Below are 17731 nucleotides of genomic sequence, written 5' to 3'. Positions count from 1 at the left end.
CACAGTTTACTGCAGCCTCAAATTCCTGGGCTCAAGCAGTCCTCCCACCTCAGTCTCCCAAGTAGCTGGAACTACAGGCACACGCCACCACACCTGGCTGATTTTTTCATTTTTTGTAGATGGGGTTTCACCATGTTGCCCAGGCTGGTCTCCAACACCTGGCCTCAAGTAATCCTCTCCCTTCTGCCTCTCGAAGTGCTGGGATTCCAGGCGTGAGCCATCTCACCCGGCCAGCAGTTTATTTTATTTTATTTTATTTTTAATTTATTTATTTATTTATTTATTTTGAGACAGAGTCTTGCTCTGTCGCCCAGGCTGGAGTGCAGTGTCCCGATCTCAGCTCACTGCAAGCTCCACCTCCTGGGTTTACGCCATTCTCCTGCCTCAGCCTCCCAAGTAGCTGGGACTACAGGCGCCCGCCACCTCGCCCGGCAACTTTTTTGTATTTTTTAGTAGAGACGGGGGTTCACCGTGGTAGCCAGGATGGTCTCAATCTTCTGAGCTCGTGATCCGCCTGTCTCGGCCTCCCAAAGGGCTGGGATTACAGGCTTGAGCCACTGCGCCCAGCCTGTATTTAAAATTCTTTATTCAGATCGATGTTTCAGGATATCAGGAAATTTTGAAAATAGTAAGCTCTTGATCTTCCGCTATAAGTAGAAAATGGCATTCTCATTTAGCAAATCACATAGTTCAACTACCCAGTCCCAGAACTATGCATAAACAAAGAAAGCAACGAACAAAATTAACCACACAGTTTTGCTTTCAACTAATGCTACATGAAGATTAAATAGTAAACAGTTAACCATAATAACATACTGTCTTTGTACCGAGAAAGCAGTGGAGAACTGCGAATGGCCTCTGATCATTATAATCAATGTTCATTGACATTGTACTAAGCAAAACATAAATAATAGGATTAATGTTTTTATGTTACATTAGTGTTTTTATGTTATTAGTAATAATAATCTGTAACATATATCTAAATAGTGCCAACTACATTTTTATGAGCTGATAAGTAGTGCTGTCTTATACTCATTTATTAGGATAATTTATTCTTTATATCAAAAAGGTAAAAAAATCACTATGAACTATTAAATCTGATGTAATTTTTAAAGTAATCACCTAATTCTTTTTTTTTTTTTTTGATCTAATTCTTAACAATAAAACATTTCTCTCTTCAGGTACGGTACGGGTCACTGAAATATAAAGTGAAGAAGCGACCACAAGTGTATTTTTAGTCATCTACACTTCAAATATCCTAAGACAGATTATGCTAAATACATCGACTTCATCTTCTAACATGATATATTCAGGATTTACACATTAAAATGATTATTTAAATTGTGGCAGTGATGGGATTTACTTTCATGAATTTAAATCGTTTTTATTTCTTTAACAATTGCTTCCAAATATTGACTACTAAAGGCAGTTCTGCAAGATGTACTAATATGTATATTAGAAATTATAGAAAATCATGTTGTCCATTTTCAAATTCATCAACAGCATAGAGTGCCTGAGATATAAGATGAAACACAAATCCACAGTATACTTGAAAGGAGTCTTTTTATGGTTCAGGATAAATCAGCCTTTGTGATGTACTGTGTTTACTTCCTTTTGTGTTATATCTGGTAATTAAATAGGCCCCAGATCCAGCAGTGACATAATAAGGACATAATGTAAGATAATAAAGTATGTTTTATATATTCTTTAAATTTTTACTTGTATAATACTTTCTAGTTTTTCCACCATCAGCTGAAAGTTTTTGAAACAAATATTTGAAAACCAGGTATCCACACATAGCACTTTTATTCCTGACTAGTTTTGCACACTTGAAAATTGTTTACTTATTTTACAACTGTTTTACTGATGCTATCTTTATTGTTGTTTGCCGTATTCTGACATGTCAAATCTATGCCTTGAATTATATCATCTGTTTTCCTGTGGGTTTCATTTGTTAAATTCATTGGATTTTAATAATATAAAAGCATACCTAATTGTTCAGTTTTAACTATTTTTAATTATCTTCTTAACAAATAAGAAGTTACTTTAATTAACCTATATTTAGCTATACAGAGTAGTTGAATTTAACCCATGTTTTTGTCAACACCAATTATGTTTTCAGCTTTTAAAAATGGTAGCTTTTGTGAAATAGAATCAGTGACCAGTATAGCACTTATATCCCTTCTAACTCATGCAATTTTTCTCAGCCAGTCCATTCACAAGCTTGGCATTGATATGTGCTGCTAGTTTATAAATTGGCTTTGACGAAAATCATTTGAATCTCTTCTGGCTGAGATAATTTGCCAATGCAAAATACAGTTGTCATTAATTCTACACATTAAAAATTATTAGAAACATATTACTTCTTAACTGTAAATCTCAAAGAGATTTTGAGTTATCGAACTCTTAAGGCTTTTTTAGCTTGAACTGATAACTATGCATTATGAACCCTAAGTCAATATATTTTTGGTGGTAGTGATCAATAATCAAATTTGTACTTATTATGCTTGTTCAGGTAATTTACTTGACTGTTCTATTTGTTTGTCCAAAAGATAAAATGATGAGAGAGATTTGAGAGATCTTTGATCTGTCTCCCTTTTAAGAAATGAAGCCAGCTGGTAAAGTATATTCAGGACCTCCTCAGAGTATTGGCCAAGAATATAATGTTTACACAGGAGTACCTTGGTATAATGCATACATTGTCTCATGATAATAGTCATAAAATATTTTATGGATAATTTCACATTCTTCATATATAGCAATAAGTAAAATTAATTAAGTTTTTTTTCCCCCAAAGTTTAATTCTGAATAACTCTATCTACTTTACCCTAACTAATTTTTAGCCTCTTCGTTTCTGGAAGGACTCTAATTTGTATTCCAAATTCCTATGAATCCTAATTGTAAATTCTCTGAAGAGAGTTTTATTTATATGACCTGGTACTAGACTTCTTAATATAACTGTTACACTCTCCTTGTGTTTCCTACTCAGAGGCAGTATCATCTGAAGTTTCCTAATAAGGTCATGTGAGTCAAGAACTTTATCTGTGGGAGCTGATTTGCACCTTTTTTGTTTGTTTGTTTGTTTGTTTTTATTTGAGACGGAGTCTTGCTCTGTCGCCAGGCTGGAGTACAGTGGCGCGATCTTGGCTCACTGCAACCTCCGCCTCACGGGTTCCAGCGATTCTCCTGCCTCAGCCGCCCGAGTAGCTGGGACTATAGGCATGTGCTACCACGCCCAGCTAATTTTTGTCTTTTTCGTAGAGAGGGGGTTTAACCATGTTGCCCAGGATGGTCTCCATCTCTTGACCTGGTGATCTGCCCGCCTCGGCCTCCCAAAGTGCTGGGATTACAGGCGTGAGCCACCACACCCAGCCATTTTATCTCTTTAAAGTCTAGTCTCAGTATTAAACCTGTTCTTCAGTAAACTCATATTACTGTTCTAAACTGAAGAAATTATTTATTCCTCTGTACTTCTAGACTCAAAATGCTTTATCAAAGATAGTCTCAAAGAGGAAGTACAAGTCCTGGTTAACTGTACTCTTTCACATTCACAGTGCTTCCTCTGATATCCTTCCTCAAATCATTATACAGTTAATATCATTTTACTCTTCTTTCTCTTTTACATTTCTTAAATTTTGGTTCTTTTCCCTTACATGTGTTTTAGCGGGCCCTTTTCTTCGAACTTTATCTAATTAGCCTATACATTTTTGTTTATTTTAAGATAGAACAGATCTTTTTTTGTTTCTCCTTTTAAGTCTATTGGTTTTTAAAGAGGTAAATGTATCCATAGACCACAGTGCCTTGCTTTTTCCTCTGCCAGCACATGGAGCACGGGCATTAGATGCACAAATCTATTTAGGGAACTATTTTGGTAGCTGTTTGAGTTTATCCAGAAATTGCAGCTGGTATTTTATTTTGCCGTACATTTACTCAACTTGTCCATTAGTATTTAACTATTTCCAGAGTTTGTTTAGAAGTAAGAATTGACCCATTCTTTAGTTTACCATATTTTTCCTGGTATAAAAAGGAGCCAGAAATAAGCCTTATTGCTAAATAATTAATTATGTAAGCCCACCTAGGTCCTGCATAAGATCCCCCTCACATCACAATATATATATATGTGTGTGTGTGTGTATTTGGCTAAAAAATTATACTGCCAATATTACTGATTATAAATACTTGACTACACTGATTGATGGGACAAAATGATTAAAGTATTTTCAGGGATCGTATTCCATATGTCACCACCAAAGATTTCTACAGTGTTATAAAGTATATAAATATTCCAAATTTCTGTGGTGAAATATTTTTTCTTTTTTTTCCTTTTTTAGAATAACCTAGTCTGTGCTTTACAAAAATGCTTGAACTTTTATGTTGTTAAGAAATATATAATGATATCTTACATTAAGCATGAGTCTAATTTGTATTTTTAATTGGAATGGACTAAATTTTCATTTGATTATCAGGAAAATTAAGGAGTTATATATTTAAAAGCAATTTTCTGTGTTTTCTTTGTAAGTTGACTCATTTGTGAAGCAATTAGGTAAATTTTGAGATCATTGTTATTGTGGTTTGTAGTATATATTTCTTAGTAAATATCACTTAAGATTAAATTTTTCAGAAAGAAAATTATAGCTTTTTTCCCAAAATATTTTTAAGATTTAATCTTTTTGTAGTATGCTACAGATTTAATGTGTATTAACTCTTTTTTAAGCTATTGACCATGACTTAACATTTTGTCTTCTAACACCTTTTAAATCTATGTACATTAATAGTTAAGAGAAAATAAGTTTTCCAATTTTTAATAATCTCTTTGTAAAGGCTATCTCTAAACCTAGTATGTGGGTAATTTTATAGGTGTGTTTTTTGATGACTTTAATATAAAATAAACTCATTTTATTTGTGGCAATTCACGTTTCTTTTTTTATGTCACAGTACATATGAATTGGTTTTACTTATTACTATGTGTTGATTAAATATATGCACACAGGATTACAAATCACAGAGCAAATTATGAAAATCATAAACATTCTGGTATGGTCATCCATAGGATTATGAAAAAGAAATACTGAATTGTTAAATTTGGATGTTAGAAAGGGAAGATAGGAAAAACAATGAGTACAGAAATCCTCACCATCAATTTGGATTGGTTAGCTGTCTCAGGCATAAAATGTGACACAAAATTCAGATTTATGTATCCTGGAAATGTTCTGGGGTTCCATCTGTTTTAAAGTTAGACGTCTGTCTGCCTCACATTTAAGCTTTAGAGAGAAATCCTATGTTTTAAGAAGTTTCTTTGTGTTACTTCATTATGACACATAATATGTGTTAAGGTCTTTCTAGATAGCATTTTAAATGGAATTATTTTCATTTTTATTATGAGGTATATACTTGTAATGTTCTAAAGAGGTTACAAATATAAATAAAAATTCAAAAGAACACAATATATGAACAGCATTTTTTTTTCAGTGTTTTAGTCTCCCTTTAAATCGTTCACTGTTCTTAAAAAAGAGATTCACAAAACAAACATCATGTCAGAGGCTGATGAATTGTTCCCTGGGAAAACATATTACCCCTTTACCTACCCATCGGTATTTTAGTCTTAAAACACTCTCCTTATGGTCTGTCTTTGGTAATGTTTTTTAAACTGCTTTTTATAAGGGAATGCTTTGAATTGAAATTTTAAAGCACAGGATTGATAATTGTTAGTGTAAATTACTAAAGGACCATGCTCAACAAAAGCAGGAAAGTCAACCATGTGTACTCTGTTTACCTTACAATCCCAGATTAAGAGAGAAAAAGGCAAGCATGTTATTTTGCCGTTATGTGCAAATCAAATCAGCATCTATTTTTTTTAATTCAGAAATATCCATTGATTACCTATTTCTTATGAGAGCACTGTTAGGTTTCTGCACAATGCTTATATCCAAGTAAAGTAGCATAGAATTAATTTAAGGGAAATAATTCTTGCTGTTAATAAAATGAATTCACCATTACCAACCAAATCAATGTTTGGATTATTTGAGTAGTATTTGTTCTAGAATTTCTTCTTGGATACTGAATAATTCATGTGGTTCTCTCAGAGCAGCAGTTTTTGATTTTTAATTATTGGTTCCCTTCTCCTACCTCTTTTTTTTTTTTTTTTTTTTTTTGAGGCGGAGTCTGGCTGTGTCTCCCAGGCTGGAGTGCGGTGGTGCGATCTCGGCTCACTGCAAGCTCCGCCTCCCAGGTTCACGCCATTCTCCTGCCTCAGCCTCCCGAGTAGCTGGGACTACAGGTGCCGCCACCACGCCCGGCTAATTTTTTGTATTTTTAATAGAGACGGGATTTGACAGTGTTTGCCAGGATGGTCTCAATCTCCTGACCTCGTGATCCTCCCGCCTCGGCCTCCCAAAGTGCTGTGATTACAGGCGTGAGCCACTGCGCTGGGCCCCCTTGTCCTACCTCTTACATCTAAGACATTGGTAAGTTGTTTTGGCTGCCTCATCTCCAAAATACATCCTGAATCTGACCATCCCACTCTTGACACCTTACTACATTTTCAGTAGCCTTGCAAATTTTTCAAGGTGTCTTTTAACCTTGAGTCCCTTAGGACTGCCACAGTTTCTTATATTTTCAACTGGTGCCTTGGGTAATACTCATAAGAAGAAAGTTGTGAAGGGAGAGAACAGGATCAGATGCTTTTGCACGTCAGTCTTGTGTTTTTCTCTTCCAATCACTGTTTAATGCTGAGATTTGGAAAAGATGTGTGAGGAGAGTTAATGAAGCCAGGTTAGAATATCTGGCTGAATTCTAACGTGTTTTGACAGGATGTTATCTCAAACTACTAGGAAACATGGGATATATGTGGGCATTTCCCCCATTGCAATGCTCTCAATTTGAGGGCTACAAATAGATATGGTAGTGCCAAGAGTCAATAGTATCTGAATTAGGGTTCTCCAAAGAAAAAGAACAAATAAGATATGTAGAGAAAGATTTATTTCAAGGAATTGACTGGTGATTGTGGAGACTGACAAGTTCAAAATCTACAGGGTGGGCCAATACACCAGAGACCCAAGGAAGAGCTGATGTTTCAAGTACAAAGGCAATTCTGCTGGTAGAATTCTCCCTTCACCTGTTGGATGAGGCGCATCCACATTATGGAGAGTAATCTGTTTTACTCAAAGTCTACTGCTAATTGCATTTAGAAAATACCTTCACAGCAACATAGACTACTGTTTGATCAAATGCCTGGGTACCATGGCCTAGCCAAACTTGACACATAAAATTAACTATCATAGTATCCTTAAAACTAAATTCCAAAAGCTGGGCGTGGTGGCCCACAGCTGTAATCCTAGCACTTTGGGAGGCCAAGGTGGGTGGGTCGCTTGAGGCCAGGAGTTCAATACCAGCCTGGGCAACATGGCAAAACCCCATCTCTGTGAAAAAATACAAAAATTAGCTGGGTGTCATGGCGCATGCCCATATTCCCAGCTAACTGGGGGGCTGAGGCAGGAGGATTGCTTAAACCTCAGGAGGTTAAGGCTACAGTGAGCTGAGATTGTGCCACTGCACTCCAGCCTGGGTGACAAAGTGAGACCTTGTCTCAAAAAAAAAAAATTCAAAAGAAACTCAACTTCAAAATATAAAGTCATAAATTCAGTATGTAGAAATTATAAATATTTTATTAATTTATCTTGTAAAGGGGATGTAGCACGTGATGTATTTGGAAGAAGAATTAATACTTTATAAGGCTTGTGATGCCCCTTATATTCAGCTGTGATAACCAACATTAGTATATGTTTGTTTTCACACTTTGCGAGGAGGCATCATCCCGATTTTACAAATACACAAGAGACTCATCACTGACCAACCTGTGACCGGGTGCAGTGGCTCATGCCTGTAATCCCAACGGTTTGGGAGGCTGAGGCGGGTGGATCACTTGAGCACAGCTGGAGACCAGCCTAGGCAACATGGCAAAACCCTGTCTCTACAAAAAATACAAAAATTAGCTGAACGTGGTGGCTGGCTCACGCCTGTAGTCCCAGCTATTTGCGGGGCTAAGGCAAGAGGATCTCTTGAGCCCGGGAAATTGAGGCTGCAATGAGCTGTGATCGCACCACTGCACTTCAGCCTAGGTGACACAGTGAGATGCTGTCTCAAAAACAAAAACAGTGACCAACCTACGACCCAAGCAACCGCAGTGTTTGTGACTGTGGACTCTGTTGTTAATTCCATCAGTTGGTTATCTTAGAGATCAAAGAATACTTGGAAAGTTAACATGGAAATGATTCCTTCCATATATGTATTATATAATTTAAAAAGTTTCGGCCGGGCGCGGTGGCTCAAGCCTGTAATCCCAGCACTTTGGGAGGCCGAGACGGGCGGATCACGAGTTCAGGAGATCGAGACCATCCTGGCTAACACGGTGAAACCCCGTCTCTACTAAAATACAAAAAAAAAATTAGCCGGGCGAGGTGGCGGGTGCCTGTAGTCCCAGCTACTCGGGAGGCTGAGGCAGGAGAATGGCGTGAACCCGGGAGGCGGGGCTTGCAGTGAGCTGAGATCCGGCCACTGCACTCCAGCCCGGGTGACAGAGCCAGACTCCATCTCAAAAAAAAAAAAATAAATAAAAAATAAAAAATAAAAATAAAAAGTTTCAGATTATGAGAACGTTAAATGAAGTAAAGTTGTTAAGTCATTGGAAGTTAATGGATTTGGTTTAGCACAAAGAGAAAGGATGCTTTTAAAGTGAATAGAAAAAATAAAGACAAATAATTTACAATCAGTTAAGGACTAAAACAGGAAGAGTCTGAAAAGTGGATGCTGAAACAGGAGGAGTATCCTCTCAGGAAGCACTTTCCTTCCTTCCTCTCCTTTCCACCAACATTTGTTCCATGGCTTCCTCTCTTCAAACCACACCTTGTAAACCCTTTTATGTGCTCTGTTCACAACAAGAAGAATTTCTTGTGCTGTTCCATACTGGGTTTTAACTGATAAAATGCACACACACACAAAAGGCCAAATGCCTTTTTACACAGGAGATTAACTTTATTCAGTCTTTAAGCTGAAAGCAAGTACAGTTAGGATATATAGCAGGCGACAGTTTCCATATGTTCTAGGAAAGTGGAGCTGTATTATTTATAGTTTACAACATGTTGTATAAAATTAAAGCTAGCAAGGGGGCTCCTAGGGAGGTAAATTAAACAAAGAAGGGAAGACTTAGAGAACTCTATTTTGCTATAATCAGAGAACATGCCTATAAGATAGCACTAAAAAAAATTTAACATTAAGCAATATGCAAAAGTAGTTGGGGTGTTTACAATAGCTTAAATTCTAAAATTAAAAAGGACATTGAAGACTGAGAAGGGGAAAAACACCTTAATTTTGTAATCTTAATAGACAAATGTTTCATAAAAGCAGGAGTAAATAAATGGAATTAAAAAGGTGTATCTTCCAAAGTGCAAAGACACGTTACAAGAAATCAGGTTGCTCTTTGACCCACCAGTCTCAAAGCACGTTAGACTGCAGCAAGTAATAATTGCTTCCTCATTTAGATTAGACAATGAGTGCTCTCTGCAAGCTTCTCTCCTCTAAATAGATTGTAGAGAGTAATTGAAACAAGTTATACGGGGAAGTGGAGTGACCGATTCCTCAAAGTGTGGGAGCAGAGCTATGGTAACCTCTTGAGCCTGGCCTTCATCCTGTTCCTATTTAGGGAATCCGCGGGGCAGCCAGTGTTGAGTGAAGTCTGCAGTTCGCCAGCTTTATTGTTCAGACTTGAAGGGAAGGTCACATGCCCTCTTTGACAGAGAGGTTTATGGGCTCTCTCTAATTAGCAGCACCCTCCACCAGACAGACTGTTGGCCACTTTCCAAGAACGGGGCTTGGTAGCGGCCACTGATGAAGGAGAAAACAAGGTTATTTACCCTGCGACTGTAATTCTTGGCACAAGTTCTCCCTTTACACTCAGACACGTTTTTCTTTTGTTCCAACTTGCCTTTGGAATTCTGATTAGGGCGTTAAGGGAGGGTAATGCAGCTATATATTTAGTGGTGTAAGCAACCCATATGTTGGCCTCAGATACTTTTTACTATTCTAAGATCTCATACCAAAAGAGAGAAAGAAAAAGGAAAACGAAAAGGGCAGCGTAGTCGAGCGTTGCTTGCAAATGTAACTGCTTAAGCACATGCCCACACAGAACCCCAGAAAAGGAAGTTTAATTTGCAACATCTATAAAATAACGACAGTTGTATGGTAGGACACAGAAATCCCAGCGGTAAAGTGTGATTGGGCTCAGCTATTATAGGAGTGTTAAAAGAGTACCGGGAATATATTTGGCTTGTCCTGTTCTGTCGGTTCTGCAGGCCGGTGGATTAAGCTGATAGAAATGCTTTTTGGTTGATTTAAACCAGATGCTCCGACTATTTTTGTCCCGTTTGCAGGCGCAGAAGCTCTGCATAAGGCAATACTGCCCCCCTCGGCCGTCCGCCAACTGCAAGGCGTAGGAGCCTGGTCTCCACTAGCCACCTCGGCCATAAAATCCTTTCAAGTCCCTATTATTATTCCAGGCACATTCCAAGGGGATTGAGTCACAGAGTTCACTTGGCTTTTCTCGTGCCCTGAACTGCCTGTACCAGGTGGAATACGACTCTCAACTTCAAATATGGAATCCAAAAGCGGTCAAAGAGCGCTTTAGAGCAAGCCCCAGATGCGAACTCTACCGCCACTTCTCCCCCTCCCCCACCTGGGGTTTGCTGGCTACGCAGCTGTAGTCCCACGCCAGCACTAAGGTCGGCTGGTCGACATACGAGGGTTTTCTTTGGGGCATCCTGTAGAACTGCCCTATTTTCTCTACCACTTTGAGAAGCCCCAAGGGCTGCTCGGCGGCGAGGCACAGACTGGGCTGGAAACTTTCCCTTTGGGCAGTGCGTCCCGGAGAGCCAGGAGGCCCAGGCTCCCCCTCCGGGAGCCTAGGGGGCTTGAGGTTCTGCTGGCTTTTAAGTCAGCTAGGAGGGAAAACTCCCAGCCCCTCCCACGCGTCCGCCCAGACTCGCCGGCCGCCTGCCCCGGGCAGGGAACGCGCACATCTGGCGGCCCAGGAGCCACATCTGATGCACGTAACCCTCGGCACCCAGATGTCCCAGAGGCCGGGAGAATCAAAGAACGCCAAGGGCGGGGCGGCCGCGGCTGCGGCTCCTCCCTCGGACAGCGGGAGTCCAGATGCGGGGGGGCGCTCTCCAGGGCCGAGCTGGGAGGTTGTGGTGCAGGGCGGGTGGGTGCAGTGAGGCAGGAGCCGCGCTGGGGGGCTGGGCTGGCGGGAGGGAAGCTGGAGCCTCGCCGGAGAGAGGAAGGCGGCGGTTGGGTGCTGGAGGGCGCTGGTGCCGTGCCAGTGGGCGGTGGCGGCTTGCGCCATCCCCCCAACCGCCGTCACCGTGCCCGCCCCACTGCGTGGGATTTTATAACCTAGGTCCCCGGGAGGTGGTGGTGGAGGGAGGGGCGGCGGGGATGTTTCCGGGGCGGGGGAGGGGCGCACTGCTCCAGGTCTGGAACGAGGGCGGGGCTCCCCTCTACTTCTCGCCTCTGTTCCTGCGCTGAGACGCAGGCGTTTCCTGGCGCGGAGCGACTCGCCCCCCAGCTCCCCTGCATAGTCCTGGGAGTCGGGATGCGGGTCAGCCCAGATGACCCGACTCGGAGATCCTCGATCCCCTACCCAAGTCTTTAACCGGAGAGGGAGGAGCTACCAATGTCCTCCAGACGTTCTCCAAAGCCCGAGCTGCCTGGAGAAGCCTGCGCAGGGCGGGGGCGCCCCTCAGACGTTTGTTTGCACGTAGGGGTTTTGACGTTTCGCTAAGCAACAGCGTTTGCCAGGGAGTCAGGGCTGTTTCGAAGAGCTTGCGTTTATTGGATGCTCCCATCTTGAACAAATCGTTTCCATTCGATTTGTTTAACCAAGGCGAGGGCGGACTGTGTTCTTACTTAAAAGTTGTCCTTCATCCAAGCTGTCCTCAGATTTTCATTTAAGGGTGTCATAACACCCCAGGTCGTTGCGCAAATGTTTTGTGACAATTTAGAAAACCAGAGGGGGGAAAATATCCTTAGAGAAAAAATCATAACCAACAAGAAAATTATGTTAAATGATGTTGGTCCTTTTTCATTGGATGGTCCCAGTTGACGCATACTCTCTTCCAAACCCAGTGACTATTCAGAGTCTTCAATTTATGGCAAATCTCCCGTTGGGGGCGAAGTGCATGAATGGGTCCCACCTTATTCACCAGCTGAAACTGTGAACAAGCCTTGGGGTTTCCTCTCCCAAAGACTGCCAGGCTTCACTGAGAATCAAAAGAAAATAGGGTATTAAATGCCTGCGGTTAGTTTTCAAATACGAACTCTTCCATTGCCTACTTCTGTGACTCGTGGCAAATTACTCAATCTCTTATGCCCCTGGTGCTGCTTAGAGACAGGGTCTCACTGTGTTGCCCAGGCTAAAGTACAATGGCACAATCCTAGCTCGTTGCAGTCTCAAACTCCTGGGCTCAGACTATCCTCTGGCCTCAGTCTTCCAACGAGCTAGGGTTACAGTCGCATGCCACCACACCTGGTTAATTTTTTATTTTTGTTTTTTAGAGATAGGGAGTCTCACTGTGTTTCCCAGGCTCGCCTGAAACTCCTAGCCTCAAGCATTCCTCCCAGCTCAGCCTTCCAAAGTGTTGGGATTACAGGCGTGAGCCACCATGCCTGGCAAGCTTCATTATTTCTAAAATGTAACTGTACATTTTAGAGTAGCATAGGGGTGGTGTAAGGGTTAAGGATTAATGATAGTACAAATCAAGTGCTTAAACCAAGTTTGATGCATAGGAAGGACATAATTGTCATTATCAATGTGAGTAGACTGTTTACACCAAAATGAAAGGTGTGGGCAATGGTAGCTAGGTAGCCTCCAGAGATCCTTTTTTAAAAGGAGTATGAGTTTTAATACACTGGTTGAATGAATAAAACCCACAACACTCTAGGCACATCTCCAGTCCTTCCCCTGGCAGAGTTTTCAGTCTAACTAGAGGAAATTGGATGAAATGATAGTGATGCACACATAGTCTTTCATCATACTGTGAAAGCCTTTTAAAACATGGATTTGACTTCTGGGTTTCCCATTATAACCTCTTCCCAAAGAAGATTATTCGTTCTTTCAGAATATTTCACTAGGGTGATGATAAGGTATTACAGATGTATGTTGAAAACATCTCTTTTTCTGCATAGCCCCTTCTTCCTTTGGAATTTTAGAAGAATCTGATCAAGGCAACCTCTGTATTAAGTGAAAATTTGGGAACTCAAAAATATATTAGATGCACAGAAAGTGCAATTCTGAAAAGGTCAGGGCTATTGTGTATAGAGGGGAGCTGCTGAAACTATAGGAGTCTTTTAAATTTTTCAGGCTCAGCTTCCTTTGCTTTAAAGTTAAAGAAGGGTTGGACTAGTTCTTCCTTCCTACACTCAAACTCTTTGGTTTCAAAGGTAGCTGTGTCCAAGGGGTATTTTCTGTGTATTCCAGAGCCCTGACCAGGAAGGGAAGGACTTTGAGAGGCTTTGGGCTTGACAAAATATCATGGCCAAGTGTGGTGGCTCACACCTGAAATCCCAGACTTCGGGAGACTGACACAAGAGGATCGTTTGAGCCCAGGAGTTTGAGATTAGTGTGGGCAACATAGTGAGACCCTGTCTCTTAACCAAAAAAAAAAAAAAAGAAAGAGAAAAAAAAATCGTGGAGTGATGAGAGAAGCTAAGGAACTCAGACCAGTACTGAATTATAACCAGGTGTATGTACTAACGTATTTCTTTTTGTTTGTTTGTTTTTGTTTTGAGACAGAGTCACGCCCTGTCACCAGACTGGAGTGCAGTGGCACAATCTCGGCTCACTGCAACCTCCGCCTCCGGGGTTCAAGCGATTCTCCTGCCTTGGCCTCCTGAGTAGCTGGGGCTACAGGTGCATGCCACCATGCCAGCTAGATTTTTTAAAATTTATTTTTAGTAGAGATAGGGTTTCACCATGTTGGCCAGGATGGTTTCGATCTCTTGACCTCGTGATCCACCCACCTCAGTCTCACAAAGTGCTGGGATTACAGGCATGAGCCACCGCGCTGGCCGTATTTCTTTCTTCAGTTTTTTTCTTTTTTTTTTTTTGAGATGAAGTCTCACTCTGTCGCCCAGGCTGGAGTGCAATGGCACGATCTTGGCTCAGTGCAACTTCCACCTCCCAAGTTCAAGCGATTCTCCTGCCTCAGCCTCCCAAGTGGCTGGGACTGCAGGCGCATGCCACCACGCCAGGCTAAATTTTGTATTTTTAGTAGAGATGAGATTTCACCATGTTGGCCAGGCTTGTCTGGAACTCCTGACCTTGTGATCTGCTTGCTCAGCTTCCTAAAGTGCTGGGATGACAGGCATGAGCCACAGTGCCCGGCCAACGTATTTCTATATATATAGTGGATATATTAATGTATACGTTATATATTTTTTAAAAATAAGAGGTACATATGTATTTATTTCTAGCATATCTATAGTAGAGATTCTGTATACACACAGATCACCCGGTAAGTTTTCCTAATACCTTACCTAAAAAAAGGTAGAATTTTCTTCTTCTGTCTATGATCGTGGCCTGAAGGATGACTTTTCAGCAGCAGAAGGGACTGGAATGGAAGGTGTCCATGATTTTGGCTGGAAGAGAGAAGTGTGCCCTCTTGTGGGTCTCCTGTCATGTTCTCAGAAAGTTCCTCAAGATAGAACTGTGGCCTTTGTGGTCAGGGCTCTAGTCCCATTTTACCTTCAGATGTCTCCGCAATTTTTTTCTCATCATCTTCCCTGAAAAATATTTCCCAAATAATAACACAGCTCCCTCAGCTCCCTAAATTATGTCTCTCACACTCCACATCCAATGGATCAGCCCCTCCTCTCAGGTCTAATTTTTTTTTTAACTTTTATAAGTTTAATGTTGTCACTGTATGTTTACATATTCATTGGTACAATTTACATCAAGTTTTATACTTATCCTTTTTTGCAAATATATCGTGTACACAAAGATACATATTCAATAACTGAGAAACAAGTGAAACTTCTGATCTATACTTTCCGGTTTGTTCAATCCTGTTACTTCTGATAAGGATCATCAACATACCAGTTTCGCCTCTCTCAGAGGATGTCGCCATTGGAGTTTACTCTGGGTTTTATTGCAGAATACAAATTCCCTCAATCGCTTTTTTCCTGCAGGTGCCTTTTTCCATAATTTTTTTCTTATAACCAGACTTTCTCCTCACCCAAAGGCCACAATGAAGTCGAAGAAACCTGTAGATGACAGCTTTCACAGTCTTTCTCTTGCCTTTTCGTGCACTGAAGTATGTTAGAGATCTGACTGGCAGCTTCAGGACACTTGGAAGCAAGGGGGCCACTCTATTAAGGATCGCTGAAGTATGCCCACATGTCAGGTATCTCTCAGATGTGATAAGTCGGAGTGGAGGAAACAACTGGTGTCTGAATATGACTAAAACGTCCTGTGGACAATGCAGAAATAAGAGAGGCATTCTTGACACAGTTTCGGTAGGCTGAAGATGCCAAAACATTCAAAGGCCGTTGGATTCCTAAAGGTGCCCTCACCGCACCAGCAAAGGCAGAGGCAGCCATCCCTCTCAGCTCTAATTTATGGATATGGATGTATCCCAAACCCCATCCCTTCTTACTACCTCCTGCACTAGCAACTAGTCCAAACCACCATCATTTCTTGGCCAACCTGCTACAATCACCTCCTAATTATTTTCCCTGCTTCCACTCCTTCACCATATATTTCATTCTCCACACAGCAGCCAAAGTGGTTTTTAAAAAAAATACAAATGAAACGTGCTCACTCTCCTATTCAAAATCCTTTAGTAGTTTCTTTTCACACTTGGATAAAATCCACACTCCCTCACCACAGCCTATATGACTGGACTCTTGCCTAATCTTCTCACCTCATCCTCTATCACTTTCTTCCCTGTTCACTCATCTCCGGGAACTGGCCTTCTCACTGTTCCTCAGAAATATGAAGCGGGCTACTACTTTAGGGTCTTGCATTTGCTGTTTCCTCCGTTTTCAACCCCCAGACCATCACATGGCTTTCTCTCTTACCTCACTCAGGTCTCTGCTCAAATGTTGCCTCAGAGAGGACTTCCCTCATCACCACACCTAAAATAAATGAAGCACCATAGCCATAGCCATTCCCTAACCAATTGCCCTACTTTATTCACTTTCACATCTCTTATCAAATATCCTGTTTACCTGTTTACTTGATGATTGTTTGCTTTACCTCTAGAATGCACGTTCTATGAGTGTAGGGTCTTGGTCAATCTTGTTCAACAAGGAACCTCCAGTCCAAAACTGTGCCTGTCATGGAAAAGGCAGCCAGTAAATATGCAAATCAAACTACGGTCACTCAGTGACAGAGAGAGAGAAAGAATGAGAACAATTTAAATAGTATGAGGAAGTGTGTTTATTTTTGCTCAGTAAGTGTATGCACTAGAACAGGTATGAGATGGGAGATGTGAATCTACTTTCTCTCTTAGTTCACCTATGCTATTCACAGTATGATCAGTGTGCCATGCTGGGTGTTTAAAGATGCTGATAGTTTGAACAGCATGGTCCTTACATGCAGAGAAGTTCCATAATGAGTTTGAATCCTGGATTCACCACGTTAGTGTGTGACCTTGGGGAAGTTATTTACCCTTTCAATGCCTCAGTTTCTTCATCCGTGAAATGGGGCCAATAATAGTACAACCTCTGTAGGATTGTTATAAGGATTAAGTTAATAATATAAACTTCTTAGAACAGTGCCTGGAGCATAATAAGCGGTGTCTGAGTATTTTTAAAGCAAACCTATTTGGCTGTACTTGGTTCTCCCCTTTCTTGGGGACTTAATAACTTGAGTACTTGTAAGATACTACTCTGCCCAACACTTTGGGAGGCTGAGGCGGGTGGATCATAAAGTCAGCAGATTGAGACCATCCTGGCTAACATGGTGAAACCCCGTCTCTACTAAAAATACAAAAAAATTAGCCGGGCGTGGTGACGGGCACCTGTAGTCCCAGCTACTGGGGAGGCTGAGGCAGCAGGATGGCGTGAGCCTGGGAGGTGGAGCTTGCAGTGAGCCAAGATGGCACCGCTGCACTCCAGCCTGGGCGGCAGAGCAAGACTCTGTCTCAAAAAAAAAAAAAAAAAAAAAAAAAACTACCCTGAAGTGACTGGCACTGGAATTTTCATTATGCTTTTAGACCAGTAATATTAGTTTTAGCACCAAGTGCAGTAATTACTTTATAACCATTTCTAGTCTAGCATTTTTGCTTAGCCATAGATTCCATTTAAGCCAAAATACCCCTAACTTTGCAAAAAACTGTACCATCAGGGGTCACCACCCAATTATAGTTGAACAAAAGATGTTTCTGGCTGGGCGTGGTGGCTCACGCCTGTAATCCCAGCACTTTGGGAGTCCAAGGCTGGTGGATCACAAGGTCAGGAGTTCAAGAACACCCTGGCCAATATGGTGAAACCCTGTCTCTACCAAAAATACAAAAATTAGCCTGGTGTGGTGGCGGGCGCCTGTAGTCTCAGCTACTTGGGAGGCTGAGGTAGCAGAATGGCGTGAACCTGGGAGGCGGAGCTTGCAGTGAGCCAAGATCGCGCCACTGCACTCCAGCCTGGGCAACAGAGCAAGACTTTGTCTCAAAAAAAAAAAAAA

The 17731-nt window shown here is 41.3% G+C and overlaps 1 protein-coding gene and 1 pseudogene across 1 annotated transcript in view; one reads left to right on the top strand and one right to left on the bottom strand.

The window, feature by feature from the left end:
* REEP3 (receptor accessory protein 3) overlaps window positions 1–5436 on the top strand; it is a 106018-nt gene extending 100582 nt beyond the window's left edge. Inside the window, exon 8 of the mRNA XM_025395498.1 lies at window positions 1182–5436. Within this exon, the coding sequence (XP_025251283.1) occupies window positions 1182–1238 (57 nt within the window). The 3' untranslated portion in view covers window positions 1239–5436. The remainder of the gene's footprint in view (window positions 1–1181) is intronic.
* Window positions 5437–15090: 9654 nt separating this feature from the next.
* On the bottom strand, window positions 15091–15648 carry LOC112632002 (annotated as a pseudogene).
* Window positions 15649–17731: the final 2083 nt, after the last annotated feature.

This window comes from Theropithecus gelada, chromosome 9, assembly GCF_003255815.1.
Source record: "Theropithecus gelada isolate Dixy chromosome 9, Tgel_1.0, whole genome shotgun sequence".
In the NCBI taxonomy this organism is placed as follows: Eukaryota; Metazoa; Chordata; class Mammalia; order Primates; family Cercopithecidae; genus Theropithecus; species Theropithecus gelada.
Note: the sequence above shows the minus strand (reverse complement) of the source record. Positions and strands in the feature narration are given on the sequence as shown.